The 16,867-nt window shown below is 39.4% G+C and overlaps 1 protein-coding gene across 2 annotated transcripts in view; it reads right to left on the reverse strand.

Annotated features, from left to right (window-relative positions):
* Nucleotides 1–340: 340 nt before the first annotated feature.
* TDRP (testis development related protein) overlaps nucleotides 341–16,867 on the reverse strand; it is a 39,211-nt gene continuing 22,684 nt past the window's right edge. For both annotated transcript variants that reach the window (XM_074946823.1, XM_074946822.1), the window contains 2 exons: nucleotides 6,906–7,009; nucleotides 341–3,575 (listed from right to left, as the gene is read on the reverse strand). In XM_074946823.1, the coding sequence (XP_074802924.1) occupies nucleotides 3,230–3,575; nucleotides 6,906–7,009 (450 nt within the window). In that variant the 3' untranslated portion in view covers nucleotides 341–3,229. The remainder of the gene's footprint in view (nucleotides 3,576–6,905; nucleotides 7,010–16,867) is intronic.

Raw genomic sequence — 16,867 nt, forward strand, 5'->3', positions numbered from 1 at the left:
AGAATGCAGTAGGGTACCATTCTGCTCTTGCTTTCACAACAGTTATGGAGTTATTAACAAACAAGTGAGTATCAGTCAAGACAAGTCAAATTCTTTCACTACAAGAACAGGCAATGCTTCATAACTAGGATATCTGCTACTTCTAGGAGAATTCAAACGTGCATCATTATATACACATGTATTTGTTTAGACATAATCTATTACTTCCTTGAATGAATTCTAAGATGACTCAAGAACCTGAAAGTTACATACAAACACTAATCACATAGCTTTATGGCAAATCAGATCACATATACAGGCATGAATATGGAACAAAAATTATGGAATGAGGCATTTCAGTTCAAATTGATTCTTTATTAAGATGTGAAAATACTATATTTTTGCAAGTGATGCTAATAAATAAAAATACCCAGAAAAGAACGTTTATTTACTTATTAAGTGACTAGTTACAGATACGGAGCAGCTTACTCCCATTAAGTTCAAGACAACAATCATGCAGATTGGCAATGAAAAAGCAATATAAACAATATTTTATTCATTTTGTGCAATCTTAGTATACAATTTTGATGCTATCTTTCTTCTAAACCAGTTCACATAGGATTGAAATGCAATTTCAAAACAAATTTTAAGGGGCATATTCTACTCCTGTTCCACACATGGAGTTATGTACAGCATAAGTCCATGAATGTATAGTGTAGCTAAACATTTAAAAAGAAAAAAAATCATAATCTCTGGATAGATATTTAACAAAAAGTCTATGAACATTACAAAAGAAAATGTCACACCACTGTGTTCTCAAAACAGAAATGTTACCAAAGCAGAACAATAAATTATATTAAATTTAATATTTGTCTTTATAATTAAAGAATTATGTCTGAGGAAACCACTTTTTAAAAAACATCTGTATAGCTAAGGAAGTCAGACCTTACATTTACATATCTCAAGTTCTGTAGATACAGTTTTCTTTTATAATAAATTTCTGCCTTGAGACTATATCCTTTATTGGAAATTTAAAAACAAAAAATGAAAATTAACTTCTCAGTTCAGCTGTGCATCACAAATACATCATCAAGGTGAAATACAGGCACTTAGCAGTATAATGTGCAAGGCATAACTTTTACTGGTAACAGTATAAACGGAGCTTCCACTGGAGGAAAAAATGGCATCCTTGACTCTTCTCCCCCAGTAAAACATTGAGGGTTCCTAGTAGATTTGCTTCAATCCCTTTATGTTAGCACTAACTGCCAACATGCCACACTTTTGCTCATGCTCTATAAATGCTTTCAATGAACTGTAGAACAGAGTATCTTTTACAAAAATTAGCAAGGATTTTCTGTACTCATGCCCAGGACAGAAGTTTGTATAAACCTGTTTCTTGCCTAAGGTGAATTTGTATTTTTCCTAATGGAGCCAAATAATAATAATACCTAACTCGTATACAGTATAATGTAACTCCAGCCCTCTCTCCCCTATTAATTTTTGTAATAATAAATTTACAAACCAAGAGACCCCGTTTTGCAGCAGCCAACCACTGTTGTTCCTTTATATAATTTTAAAACAGTGTCTCGTAACGTTCTATTTTTAAAAAAGACATGCTTTGACACACTGTTTCCATACAGGGAGATCTATATAGCAGAGATTTCACTGATTTCAAATGAATATCCATTTGGATACTGCAAACCAGAAGGACATACATCAGTGTATGTGTTGGGGGGCAAATGTGGCAGCGGAAAGACAGACACCAGCAGAAACATTTAAAGAAAATTGCAAGCATCCTTTTGGTTAGCAGAGACTTCTTGTGAAAAATATATATACAGCAAGACATGCTTAGCATATTAACAGTACATTTTAATTTCTTATAAAAGGTTTTGATTTTGTTTGAAATGGGTATTTGAGCTTCCTACTCATGGTAGTCATATTGCTGTAGAATATATAATATAGAAAGAGTTACAAATGACATATGTTATACTCTATCTAATTTGTAACTATAATACCAGTTTAACATTCAGGAGAGAAAAATCCTAACATCTGTATTTGATGAAACATTAGGGGTTTTTTCCCCTAAGTGTTAAAGTAGTATTTATACAGTATATCTGAAACAAAACAGAAACTGGTTTTAGATCTGATGTTGGACATACTACTAATTACATCATTAAAATAATGGCATGTTATAAAGAGGCACTTTTAGTGTTTTATATACATCTCACATCTCTAGTGTAAAGTTTCATGCTTTGCCCCTTTTCACTAAAAATAAAAGTATCAGTAGCTAATAAGATGGAGCCTTATAACAAAAAAGCATTAAAGCTTGTGTGTGTGTGAATGTACTTGCAATTGCTTAGCTATACTGAAAATGCCAAAGGGCATCATCAGATCCTTTCTTACAAAAAATAAACGTAGGACCAAGATTAAACAATTTGAAGGAGAACAAGGACCAGCTTTTGTAAAAACAAGAACATTCACCACCTCCATGAGAAGCAATATATCCCTAGATTGAAGGGTAAGGGTTTCAAATATTGAATTCCCTTACATCCAACTGTAATGTTTGCTTTCCTGATGTTTAATAAATATTTATATTTATTCTTAGCATGACAAATTTGTTTTTAAAAACTGCCAACTTTTCACTAAGGACCATTCAGTATAAACTTTGGAAGACTCATTTGGTGTTCTCACATTTCACGTACTGTAACATAGCACATTGTGAAAATGTAGCATCTTGTATGGACAAACCAGAGAAGCATGTACTCACGCTGAAGATCTGGAAAATGGTGTATCAAATGGAAGCATTGTTGTGGCAAGCTGCAGATCAGCACTGTTACTTAAAGAGACAGAATCAAAAATAAAATCTTGAGTGATCCTTAAGAATCAGAAAACCCAGGACCCCAGGCTCATGGAAGTTCTACATAAGGCAGTCAAAATTCACAACCTGTATTTTACATTCGCTAAGGAATTACTTTTTTTTTTTCTTTTTGGTAAAACCAACAACCCAACATACTTCAGAGTCTGAATATGAAATATAGGCACAAAATAGGTTCTCCATCTTTTCAGTGTGGAAAATCTAACTATCCAACAATGTAATAAGAAAATGTGAGAAAAAAATCTCTAACAATTTGAATAAAACAAAGTACTGTATAAAGGTGCAATATTGAGCAGATTTAATTTTGGTTTAAATACACATGTAAATCATGGAACTGTTCTATTCTTATTCGTAAAGTATTTCACATTATCCGTGTCATTCTAGTTCTTCCCAGTTATCAGTAAGGTTACCTTTGCTCTGTCTTCTAATACTAACCAGCTTTCCCGCTGATTTGATACTCCATCTGGAACTGTTTCCTGAGCTTGCAAGGTTGGTGTATTTTGTGGAGCCTTTGGTCTCATCTTCCCAGCCTGACCAGGATGGATAGTCACTTACAGTATTGCCTGCATCACTGATGGGGTCTCCAGCAGTAATCTGTGGTGGTTCCCACCCTTCAATCTGATCTGGTTTCCTGCTTTGGATGTTCTGTTTTATTGCCAAACTGTCCCAAAATCCAGATTTCTTTTCTGACTTCACATCTTCTTTTAATTTTAAATTAGTTCTAGAGAATAACAAAACTGTATTATTTAAACATTGATGTTTCTCCCCATTAAAAACATCAAACTCTATTTAGAGGACATATTTATTCAAGATAGCAAAAGATAAACTTTCCTAAACTGGTTCTGCCAAATCAACTCAGCAGAAAGAAGTCTGGGGATAATTTTCACACACCAAAGAAATACTCTGACACAAAAAAACAAAGGCATCAATATGAGCATTTGAAATATTTTGCACCAAATTCCATTATCTTTATTGATAAGGAATAGGATTCCTTACTCTATGAATGATCACGCGGAAATTAGTAGAATCGCTTGTTAAGTAAGGTGCTATTCAACCTGATACTCCGTACCCCTTTGTACTTAATGCCCTAACTTACCCTTGCACTAAACCAGCGTTTGTATGGTTTTTTTTAAAAAGGAGCCAAGTTTTGAGAGAGTTAAATTTTGTTTTCAACCAAGTTCTAAAGACTTTTTAAAGTGTGTTTATAACCATCAATGTGTGCGGAACACATTGCATCCTAAAAATAATTTGTTCCAGTTTTCTTTGAGCAGTTCATAGAGAAAAGTTCAATTATCTAAACTACTTTGTTTGACATAACACATGTATATGAAGTTATGTAATTTCATTTCTCTAATTAAGCAAAGTGTACAATGGTCATTTATAATACTAATGTAACTGTTACATTTCAGTGAAAATCTTGTCCTACAGAAATAGCAATAAGGTCATGCAGTAATTCTTATATATTAAAATTATGTTTGCACTTTATCCAAAGCTGAGCATGCAGACACATTCACTAAGGTTAAGATGTCAGCCCATGATGGTGACCATGCCATGCTAACATATCCAGGATTCATTACTGTCAGCTTCAGATAGAGCAGCTCGCCAGACTTCTGGTCCCAAGCAAGGTACAGTGATATGATAATCTAGAACAAGCTAAGTGGGTGAATGCAAGACAAATTAGGTGTTACAATTCAACCAAATCTTATGGTTTATATCTTTTTATTACATTATTTTTGAACTATACTTAACAACATTATAGCATTCAATTAGGTAAATTTACCCCAGTGGTAAAAGGAAATAAATTATGAAAATGTTTATCATTTGCCAACCAGCTTTAGTATTCGGTCACTGTAATGCTAAGTTTCATACATCAATTGTCACCCTGCTAGGTTATGTCCAAAAATATTTAATGTGCACTGAAATGCTTTTATAGTTACCAGCTTTCCTGAAAAGATTTGTACTATATTGGCCACTATGCATTGCCATAAAAATCACCTTATGAAATCTCTGCTAGCTATATTTCTCTTTTAAAGGAAAGAGGGACTTTATACAGGGTATTTGAAATATGAATTTAGATTTTCAGCTGTGTATAGATTAATAAACTTAATATTTGCAGTGTACAGCATTTAAAAATGCAAAATGTCAAGTGTTTATACAAGTAAGTTTGTATATAATTAAATAGTAAGACACAGAAGATCGGGTACTAGTGCTGATATATACATAACCTTTGATGTGCAGTGAGTTATGAAGTGAAGCAGATTCAAAGTTTCCATTACCCACTAATAATGTACAAATGTCCTTATTGCAGTTAAAGTAAGCCATTGACTATAGTCGGGGAAGACGGGGTAAAAAATGAAAACACTGTTTTAATTTCAGTTTGCAACCTCCGAAATAGGGAAATTATTAATATCCCAATTAAATAGAAGTGACTGAATATCAGTACTTTAAGAAATCTTTCCTCTGTTATTAAAACCAAAAATCTATTTTAGCTATTTTAATCTCATAGACTTTAAGGTCAGAAGGGACCATATGATCATCTACTCTGACCTCCTGCACCTTGCAGGCCACAGAACCTCACCCACCCACTTCTGTAACAGACCCTAACATCTCCGGCTGAGTTACTGAAGTCCTCAAATCATTAATTAAAGATTTCAAGTCACAGACAATCCACCATTTACATTACTCTAAACCTGCAAGTGACCGGTGCCCCATGTTGCAGATGAAGGCAAAACACCCTCAGGGTCTCTGCCAATCTGAGCCAATGGAAAATTTCTTTCCAACCCCAAATCTAATTAGACCCAGCCATAGATTTCCCAGTGATTTCCTCATTTTTCATAGCGTGATCACTTAGTTTCATTTTCTATAAAATAAAAATAAAAAAATCAAGAGCTGTTTACAGCAAAATTAACCTTAAAGTTCAGTTGTACTCTGAAAACTGATTAAAAATTACCATGTTTTTCCATGTTTACAGAGTCTCAATTTCCATATCATGTGTGCTCGTTTTACAAGTCAGAAGATATTATGCAACTGGCAATTCTACAAACTCAACCTGAGAATCTAGACTTAAGCTGGATTCTTTCCTTCTCACATTAGCATTCCATAAGTAACCTGGGATCAAAGTGTCTGTGTAACTGTTGTCTTCAGGTGTAACTTGATTGGCCCTGTCACTGGAACTTAGAAAACAATTATACTAAATGAAGCACAAGAGCGAGAGAAAGTTGGATTCTTTCTAAGCTGTGCTTGTTCTGGAGTGTTATTAAGAATAAAAATAGTCAAAACATTTTTGTTGCTAAACTGAATCTTTATATGCAAGGAACAGATATGATGGATTAGAAAGTACCACTTTACACAGTCCCTTTTCAGTGTCCAACCACATTATAAGGACTTATTTGAGAAATACATTTGAGAGGGTTTTTGTTTTGTTTTTGTGTTTTTTAAAGAAAAAAAGTAATACTGGCTTAAAATTTCAGAGTGCTGCTATTGGTTATCCAGCAATTCACTTGCACCCCCAATCAGTTACTTAATATTGATTTAAACAGAAAAATCAGTCAAAAGCATTAAAAGAAGCTTTGAACTGATTTTTTCCACTACAAAATGAAATTTAGTTGACTCAGAGGAGGAATTACAGGGCAATAGATATTACACATATAGGCTTGATCACAGTTTAAAGTGCTAAATTATACCTAAGAGGGAAAAAAAATTCAAAAACTTTTAATTACTTTCTACAGTAGCTTCATTCTACAGTAAAAGGCTGTTATTCCAACTACATTTATTGTGGCTGTCCCCCAGTATGTTCAGGAAATCACCCAGCCTAGTAGAGCACGCCCTACACATTTTAAGTTCAAAGCTTAAACAAGAGATCAAATTTGAAGAATGCAAATTTAACAGTTTCAAAAATATAAACCATTTAGCTTTCTGAAACTTTCAATAGACTAGTATTTTTTTTCTAAATTGGTTCTTTAGACCCTACCTTTACTAACTCCAGTGACCCTGCAGCTATTATCCTCAGCTTGCTGATTTTCTAATTCATTTGCCACTAAGTTTTACTTACCCTTTTGATTTTGGAGACTTGCATTCTGCTAGCAATTGTTGTTCATCATCTTTATTGAACATAGAGGTCACTTCTTTCCAACCCCGAAAACTTGCACTCTGAACCTACACAAGGTAGTAAAAATACCAATGAAAATGCATTACAAACTTACTCCCAGGGCTTGAAAAGCCCACTCCCTTATGGCAAGTATAAATAAATCTTTTCCAGGTAGTTACCATCAGCTTACACAGAATCTCTTTCTCCTCCTTCCCCCCACCTCCCAATCATTCTTCTGAGAGAAAGGCTTTTCTTAAAGACATATCCTGGGCCAGATTCACTGGTCCATTAAAGCTACTTTGCACCTTAAAACCAGCTGAGCTGGCCAGTAAGGACAAAAGTAGTGGCTCCTATGACACCTCTGAGATGGGTTTGGTCATAGAGATCCCCTTGGGACTGTCACCTGATGTGCTGAATTCACCTCTGAGCCCGCTTTCCCTGCCAGCGTGGGTCTCCAGAACCCTGCCTTGTTAAGCCAGACACACTAGACTGCTGCAACACAGACCGAGGGTCTGGGCCACGCCCACAAAGCTGCAGACTGGTGAGCTGTTTTTAGTTAAAGTCTGTCTCCAGCACCCAGACACCCAGCTCCCAATGCGATCCAAACCCCAAATAAATCCGTTTTACTCTGTATAAAACTTATACAGGGTAAATCTGTAAATTGTTCTCCTCTGTATCACTGATAGAGAGAGATGCACAGCCCAATCCTTTCCCACAGCCCAATCCTTTCCCCGGTACAGTCCTTGTTAGTTCAGCAGACATCTCAGGTGACAAGCAGAGGTTTTCTCACGACTGGAGATGGATTTCATTATCAGGTGACATGTTCACATGTCACTGTAAAACCCCTAGTCTCCATTCTTCCTAGGTTGGCCCACACGTACACAGGAAGGCTTTCAAATAACTAAGGCCATTTACAACTGATTGTTTCTGGAGCACCCTTAATGGCCTCCATTTAATATGTTTACATCAGTGATATAAGTTTATATCTTAGTCTCCGAACTCCAGATATAGAAATAATGCATGCAAACAAATAGGATGAACACAGTAAGTAGATTACAAGCTTTCTAATGACAGCATATAAAGGGTGTTTAGCATGAAGCATATTCCAGTTATGTCATATTCATAAGCATATTTCCATAAAGCATATAGAGTGCAATGTCACAACCTCCATCCGGCTTTTCTTTTTCTGGCACAATTGGCATACCTAAGGGGTCTCTACATCTGGGCATTCACAGCTACCAGACCCCTTTCTTGGGGCCTGAGGCTATTTTATGCCAGAAACAGAACCCAGCAGTCTCATGGCCTTAGAATCTGGGGAAGGCAAAGACAGTTTAAAGCCACCTGTCAGCCTTTCTCCATCTGTGCTGTGGTCCTGCACAGATACACCAAAGACTGGCTCTTAGCCCTCTGGTTGTAAAGATAATCTTCCAAACATGACCACTGTGTAAAATGATGTCTTCTCAAGTCTGGAGACAGACAGCTCCAGTACGGACAGAACCCTAAGGTTTTCAAGCCCCGTGCTGGGCAGCTTGTGCTTGAAACAAAGGAAGCACAGGCCGCATGGCAAAAAGACTATAAAAGGCAGCTGCATCTTCTCCATTTTATCTCCAATCCTGCTTCTTACCTCTGGAGGAACTTTGCTACATACTGAAGCTCTGAACAAAGGACTGAATGGCCCATTCAAGCTGTGAATGTATTCCAGGGGGACTTTCAAGCCAGCAAACTCACCAATACTGCTAGAAACCTGATATATGGATTCTGAAGTCTTTGTTTGTATGTGACTGTTTTACCATTTCACATCTCTCTTTTTGTTCTTTCGTTATAATAAATCTTTAGTTTTAGACACTAAAGGATTGGCTGGCAGCATGGTGTTCTGGGTAAGATCCAAACCTATACTGATCTGGTAATGTGGCTGACCCTTTGAGGTCAGAAGCACATTTTGTATATGTGAGCAGAGTTTTTAAAACAACGTCTCTCTTTCCTGGACCTACGTGCTGACTGGGAGCCAGAGAACTGGAATGCAGTAAAGGGGTCTGTGTGGTTTTTTTTTTTTTTCCTTCTTGATAACCAGTGTGGGGAATCAGAAGCAGAGTTTGTGACTGGTTGAGGAGAATAACTTCAGTGTTACCCACCAGTCTTGGGAGTATCTGCCCTCCCTTTTGCAACCTGCCCTGACCTTGGCATTTCCAGTGAGGGCTGCCCTAGGCATCCCGAGGCAGCACAAGGTAGCGAACAAAGTGTCAGAAGAGAGAGAGAAAATTATTACAATCGCCTTTTATAATATGATCTAATTAAAAATAATTTATTTTTCCTTAGCAAAATGGCAGTCTAACCCACATGAAATCATGCAATCCAACCTAAATTACAAGTGGTTTAAAGAGGAATTGTAGGGATTAAAACAAGAATTTTGCAGATCTAGCTCCAAACTCACTTTTTATCAGTACTATTCCTCAATTCAGAATTGAGATGTGCAGCTGAAACCTCTGCATCCCTAACCTGCCTTGCACTGTTTTGAAAACTCCTCCAGCAATGCTCTAACATGATAACCCAGAGACCAAAGAACAAAATGTTCCAAAGTTGTAATTTTCCCAGTGAAAGCCTGGTAATCTCTTCTGTGTTTTATTTTCTATTTAAAATATCTAAATTAATTTCACTGAACTTGATACCGATTTGAAGATCTACATTTGGAATAATTAACAGGCCTAGTACTCCAAACCGATAAAATGTATAGGTCTGCAGATGCACTTTAGAGAAAGAATGAACAACCAATCTCCTATCTGTCATGGTGTTATTCAATAAGAATATAATATCCTCTTCAGAGAGCTATTCCTTTTCAACACATAGCAATTTACATGTTCACAAGAAAAAATGTGCCTTCAACACAAGCCTGTGCTCTTGGCAGATATATAGCTATGGTAATAGTTCTGTAGTAGAAGTCTTTCAAAAATTATTTACTATACTTCCCATCCCTCAATGGAAACTTCTAAAGCTTATTCAGAATTTCCAAATTTAAAACTTCCAGTTCAATTTATAGAAGGGTTTTAACATCCAAAACAGCATGAATATAACTTTTACTGAAAGTTAAACATGCTGTACATCGTCTGCGACTAGGACCTCTCTCTAGGTCCTCGCACCCAGGCTATATCTAAATCTGGCAGATAGAATGGATAGAAATTTCTTATTTGAATATTAAAAATATAGCAGTACGTATATACTACCAACCACCACACCAGAATGGTGATGGGTGACTGTGAAATGCTCCAGGAGATTAGAGAGGCTATAAAAATTGAAAACTCAGTAATAATGGGGGATTTCAACTACCCCCATATTGACTGGATATGGATGCAGGGATAATATTTCTAGACACCATTACTGACTACTTCTTGGAGAAACTGGTCCTGGAACCCACAAAGGGAGAGGCAATTCTTGATTTAGTCCTAAGTGAGGCACAGGATCTGGTTCACGAGGTAAATATAGCTGAACTATTTGGTAATAGCGAGTGTAATATAATTAAATGTAACATCCTTGTGGAGAGGAAAATACCAAAGAAGTCCACCACAGTAGCAATTAACTTCAGAAAGCGGAAATAGACAAAAATGAGGAAGCAAGTTAAACGGAAATTAAAAGTACAGTCACAAAAGTCAAATGCCTGCAAGCTGCATGGAAAAATTTTAAAAACATTATAGAGACTCAAATGAAATGTGTATCTCCAAATTAAAAAACAATAGTAAGAGGACCATGGCTAAACAACAAAGTAAAAGAAGTGATTAGAGGCAAAAAGGCATCCTTTAAAAATTGGAAGTAAAATCCTACAGAGGAAAATAGAAAGAAGCACACACTCTGGCAAGTAAAGTGTACAAGCATAATTAGGAAGGCCAAAAAAGAATCTGAAGAGCAACTAGCCAAAGATTCAAAAACTAACAGCAAAATATATAAATATATAAGTGTACATCAGAAGCAGGAGGCCTACCAAATAATCAGTGGGGCCACTGCACATTTGAGGTGCAAAAGCAGCTCTCAAGGAAGATAAGGCCATTGCAGAGAACCTAAATGAATTCTTTGCATCAGTATTCACTGCAAAGGGTATGAGGGAAATTCCCACATCTGAGCCATTTCTTTCAGGTGACAAATCTGAAGACCTGTCCCAGATTGAGGTATCAGTAGAGAAGGTTTTGGAACAAATTTATAAATTAAATAGTATTATGTCAGGACCAGATGGGATTTACCCAAGAGTTCTGAGGAAACTCAAATATGCAACTGCAGAACTACTACATGTGGTATGTTACTCATCACTTAAATCAATTTCTCTACCAGATGAATGAAGGATAGCTAATGTGACACCAATATTTTAAAAAGGCTCCAGAGGCAATCCTCGCAATTACAGGCCAGTAAGACTAACTTCAGTCCCAAGCAAATTGGTAGAAACTATAGTAAACTATAAAATTATGAAACACATAGATGAACACGATTTGTTGGGGGAGAAAAGAGTCAACATGGAAATCATGCCTCACCAATCTACTAGAATTCTTTGAGGGGGTCAACAAACATGTGGACAAGGGTGATCCACTGGATATAGTGTACTTGGACTTTCAGAAAACCTTTAACAAGGTCCCTCACTAAAGGCTCTTAAAACAAACTAAGCAATCCTGGGATAAGAGGAAAGGTCCTCTCATGGATCAGTAACTGGATAAATGATAGGAAACAAAGGATAGGAATAAATGGTCAGTTTTCAGAATTGAGAGAAGTAAAGAGTGGTGTCCCCCCCAGGGTCTGTTCAACATATTCATAAATGATCTGGAAAAAGGAGTAAACAGCGAGATCTAACCCCAATGAAGATAGATGTAAGAAACCTTTCTGCACAGGTATTATGGCGGAGAATGGTTTGGAAGCGTCATCTGAGGGAAGGGATCAGAAGAAGACCCCATTGACCAGAAGGCATGAGATGCATTGTCCTAGGGATGGGGGTTCCACCACCACCACTCCCAAGAAGAGGAGACAGGTGGTGGTGGTGAGGGACTCCCTCCTAAGGGGGACGGAGTCATTCATCCACCGTCCCGACCGAGAAGCTTGAGAAGCGTGCTGCTTGCCTGGAGCTAGAATTCAGGATGTGATGGAGTGTCTGCCGAGACTGATCAAGCCCTCGGACCACTACCCCTTCCTACTTCTCCACATGAGCACCAATGATACTGCCAAGAATGACCTTGAGCAGGTCACTGCAGACTATGTGGCTCTGGGAAGAAGGATAAAGTAGTTTAAGGCGCAAGTCGTGTTCTCGTCCATCCTCCCTGTTGAAGGAAAAGGCCCTGGTAGGGGCCATCTAATTGTGGGAGTAAATGTGTGGTTGCGCGGGTAGTGTCGGAGAGAGGGCTTTTGATTCTTTGACCATGGGATGTTGTTCTAGGAAGAAGGATTGCTAGGAAGAGATGGGATGCACCTAACAAAGAGAGGGAAGAGCATATTCACTTGCTTACCTAGTGAGGAGGGCTTTAAACTAGGTTTGCCATGGGATGAAGACCTAAGCCCTGAGGTAAGTGGGGAAGTGGGATACCTGGAGGAAACACAAGGAGGAAGGTGCAACAGGGGAGGCCTCCTGACACATATTGAGAAACTAGGGCAATCGGCTAGTTATCTTATCTGTACACGAACACAAGAAGTCTGGGAAACAAGCAGGAAGAACTGGAAGTCCTGGCACAGTCAAGGAACTATGATGTGATTGGAATAACAGAGACTTCGTGGGATAACTCACATGACTGGAGCAATGCCATAGATGGGTATAAACTGTTCAGGAAGGACAGGCGAGGGAGAAAAGGTGGAGGAGTTTCACTGTATGTAGGAGAACAGTAAGATTGTTCAGAGCTCCAGTATGAAACTGGAGAAAAGCCTGTTGAGAGTCTTTGGGTTAACTTTAGAGGCGAGAACAACAACGGTGATGTCGTGGTGGGTGTCTGCTACAGACCACCAAACCAGGAGGAAGAAGCAGACAAGACTTTCTTCGGACAACTAACAGAAGTTTCCAATTCACAGGCCCTGGTTCTCATGGGAGACTTCAATCACCCTGACATCTGCTGGGAGAGCAATACAGCAGTGCACAGACAATCCAGGAAGTTTCTGGAGAGTGTGGGGGACAACTTTCTGGTGCAACTACTGGAGGAACCAACTAGGGGCTGTGCTCCTCTTGATCTGCTGCTCACAAACAGGGAAGAATTAGTAGCGGAAGTAGAAGTGGGTGGCAACCTGGGTTGCAGTGACCATGAGATGGTCAAGTTCAGGATCCTGAGAAAAGGAAGAAAGGAGAGCAGCAGAATACGGACCCTGGACTTCACAAAAGCAGACTTTGACTCCCTCAGGGAACTAATGGGCAGGATCCCCGGGAGGCTAATATGAGGGGGAAAGGAGTCCAGGAGAGCTGCCTGTATTTTAAAGAAGGCTTATTGAGGGTGCAGGAACAAACCATCCCGATGTGCAGATGGAAAAGCAAATATGGCAGGAAACCAGCTTGGCTTAACAGAGATATCTTCAGTGAGCTTAAACACAAAAAGGAAGCTTACAAGAAGTAGAAACTTGGACAGATGACTAGAGAGGAGAATAAAAATATTGCTCAAGCATGCAGGGGTGTAATCAAGCAGGCCAAAGCACAATTGGATTTTGCAGCTAGCAAGGCACGTGAAGGGTAACAAAAAGGGTTTCTACACATATGTTGGCAACAAGGTGGTGGTCACGGAAAGTGTGGGACCCTTACTGAATGGGGAAGGCAACCTAGTGACAGATGATGTGGAAAAAGCTGAAGTACTCAAAGCTTTTTTTCCCCTCAGTCTTCACAGACAAGGTCAGCTCCCAGACTGCTGCACTAGGCAGCATAGTATGGGGAGGAGGTGAGCAGCTCTCAGTGGTGAAAGAACAGGTTAAGGACTATTTAGAAAAGTTGGACATGCACAAGTCCATGGGTCCAAATGCAATGCATCCAAAGGTGCTGAGGGAGTTGACTGATGCGATTGCAGAGCCATGGACCATTGTCTCGTGGCGATCAGGGGAGGTGGCGGATGATTGGGAAAAGGCAAATATAGTGCCCATCTTTTAAAAAGGGAAAAAGGAGAATCTGGGGAACTACAGACCGGTTAGCCTTGCCTCAGTTCCCAGAAAAATCACGGAGCAGGTCCTCAAGGAATCGATTTTGAAGCACTTGGAGGAAGGGAAGTTGATCAGGAACAGTCAACATGGATTCACCAAGGGTAAGTCATGCCTGACCAACCTGATTGCCGTCTATGATGAGATAACTGGTTCTGTGGATATGGGGAAAGCAGTGGACATGATATACCTTAACTTTAGCAAGGCTTTCGATATGACTAAGGGGGGAGATGACTGAGGTCTATAAAATCATGAATGGTATGGAGAAAATGAATAAGGAAGAGTTATTTACTCCTCCACATAACACAAGAACCAGTGAACACCCAATGAAATTAACAGGCAGCAGGTTTAAAACAAACAAAAGGAAGTACTTTGTCACACAATACACAGTCAACCTGTGGAACTCATTGCCAGGGGATGCTGTGAAGGCCAAAAATATAATTGTGTTAAAAAAGAATTAGGTAAGTTCTTGGAGGATAGGTCCATGAATGGCTATTAGTAGAGATAGTCAGGGATACAACCCTATGGTCTAGGTGTCCCTAGCCTCTAACTGCCAGAAGAGGGAAGTGGATAACAGGGGATGGACTACTCAATGATTGACTGTTCTGTTCATTCCCTTTGAAGCACCAGACATTGATCACTGTTGGAAGACAGGATACTGGGCTAGATGGACCATTGGTCTGACCCAGTATGGACGTTCTTATGTGCTAATCATCTGTAAGATATATCCTTTCCTATGCACAAAACAAACTCTCATTCAAGCTCTCACCATTTACATCTCAATTACTGCAACATCCTTCTCTCATCCTTCACACATACAACCTTGCCAGGCTCATGTCCATTCAGAATACTTCTGCAAAGATCATTTCCCTAGCTCATTGCTTTCACCATGTCACCTCTCTCTTTGCCAGAGTCCACTCCCACTCCACCACCCACTATCACATCAAGCATAAGATGTTTGTTCTCATTTGCAAGACTCTTCCCTACCTACCATCTCTCATTTGTTATATAGAATTCAGCCCTCACCTACAATTGGGCCATGATCTCAGCCTCTATTACCCACTTGTTAAATTTCCTGGAAGCATCTTCGTACTTTCCCCCTTACTGCCCCTCATACTTGGGAGGAGCTCCCAGTTAGGACTGCCACCTTTCTAATTGCTGGTAACTGGACCCCTGAGCCCTACCCCAAGGCCCCACCCTGCCTCTTCCCCAGACTCCACCCTTCTCACCCTATTCCCCGAAAGCCCCGCCCATGCTCTGCCTTCCCCACCAAGGTCTCATCCCCATTGCTCACTCCTCTCTCCCCACCCCACTGGATCGTCTCAAGGAGCCTGCCTTCAGGCAAGAGGCAGCCCCAGCTGAGCTGGGGCTGGCATGGGTTAATGACCCCGTGCCTCCCTGCCACCCCATGGTAACCAGACTTTTGGTTCGAATGCTATTTAAAACCGAGTACCTGGCAACTCTAAATGGCACCTGGACACAGAAGCCAAAAACTGGACTGTCTGGGTGGCAACCCTATTCCCAGTAAATATCTGCAATACTAACTCATGATTCTCCTTAAAAACCCTCCTCAAAACTCTCCTTTGCCATGATGCCTACAAAAGACTTGACAACAGTTAGGCTGCTGGTGCACTGAGACCACAGCCTATCATGCTCACCAACAGTGTCTTATAGTTTCCTTGTACCTCCCTCCAATAAGAATGTCTGTATCCATCTGTTTCTTTCTTGTCTTGGCTTTGTAAGCTTTTTGGAGCAGGGAGAGTCTTTTTCTTGTGTGTTTGGGGGGAGGGATAGCTCAGCGGTTTGAGAATGGGCCTGCTAAACCCAGGGTTGAGAGTTCAATCCCTGAGAGAGCCATTTAGAGATCTGGGGCAAAAATTGGGGATTGGTCCTGCTTTGAGCAGGGGATTGGACTAGATGACCTCCTGAGGTCCCTTCCAACCCTGATATTCTATGATTCTATGAATCTATCAAAATGGGGTCCTGGTCCATCACTAGGGTTCCTAGGTGCTATGATAATACAAATTAATAATAATAGCGTGAGTAAAAGAGGAATCCCTAAAAACCATTAGGATTAAAAAGTTTCACGCACACACACACAAACACACACACAAACTTCATTTAATGACAGTTAAATTTGAATCAGGACACATCTCACCAACTCAAAACCTGAAAAGCATGGAAATAAGTTAACGGTAAAGTCTCTTGTGTTCCTTGCCATTTTCACATTGTCTCGCTCAGCAAAATTCACATCTCGTTCAGTAAAATTCCCCAACCCTCCAAAAGGCCTTCATTTCCACCTCCAACAGAAACCAAAAAAACGTGTACTTCAACTTCCTCAAACTCGCACTGTAGCGCAGAACCTTAACAGTGACCTCAAATGCTGTTGCACAGATGCTCTCTCCCCAGTGTTGGTCATTCTCCCCACCGTGCTGACTGTTTTCTCCAAGCCCTTCCCACTCTTCCATCATGCTCTTCCTCCTCACCTTTCCACTGTCTCTCTGTCTATCTAATTCCTTCCTAACATAACCTCACTGAAAGCACTGAAATAACAAACCAAAAAGTTGTGGAACTAACATGACATTTGCAACCAACTCTTTGTGTATTCTGCTTGAAAGTTCTATCCTTTTCTCCTACCCTATGTATGACTTTTCTATTTACATTGTAAGTGCTTTGGGGCAGGACTGTCTCTTGTTCTGTATCTGTACAGTGCCTATTACTATGGAAGCCTGTTCTCAATGAACCCTAGACATTATTGTAATAAACATGATTCATAATTGTATCAACACATTGACTATCAC

Source organism: Natator depressus, chromosome 3 (genome assembly GCF_965152275.1).
Source record: "Natator depressus isolate rNatDep1 chromosome 3, rNatDep2.hap1, whole genome shotgun sequence".
Taxonomy (NCBI): domain Eukaryota; kingdom Metazoa; phylum Chordata; order Testudines; family Cheloniidae; genus Natator; species Natator depressus.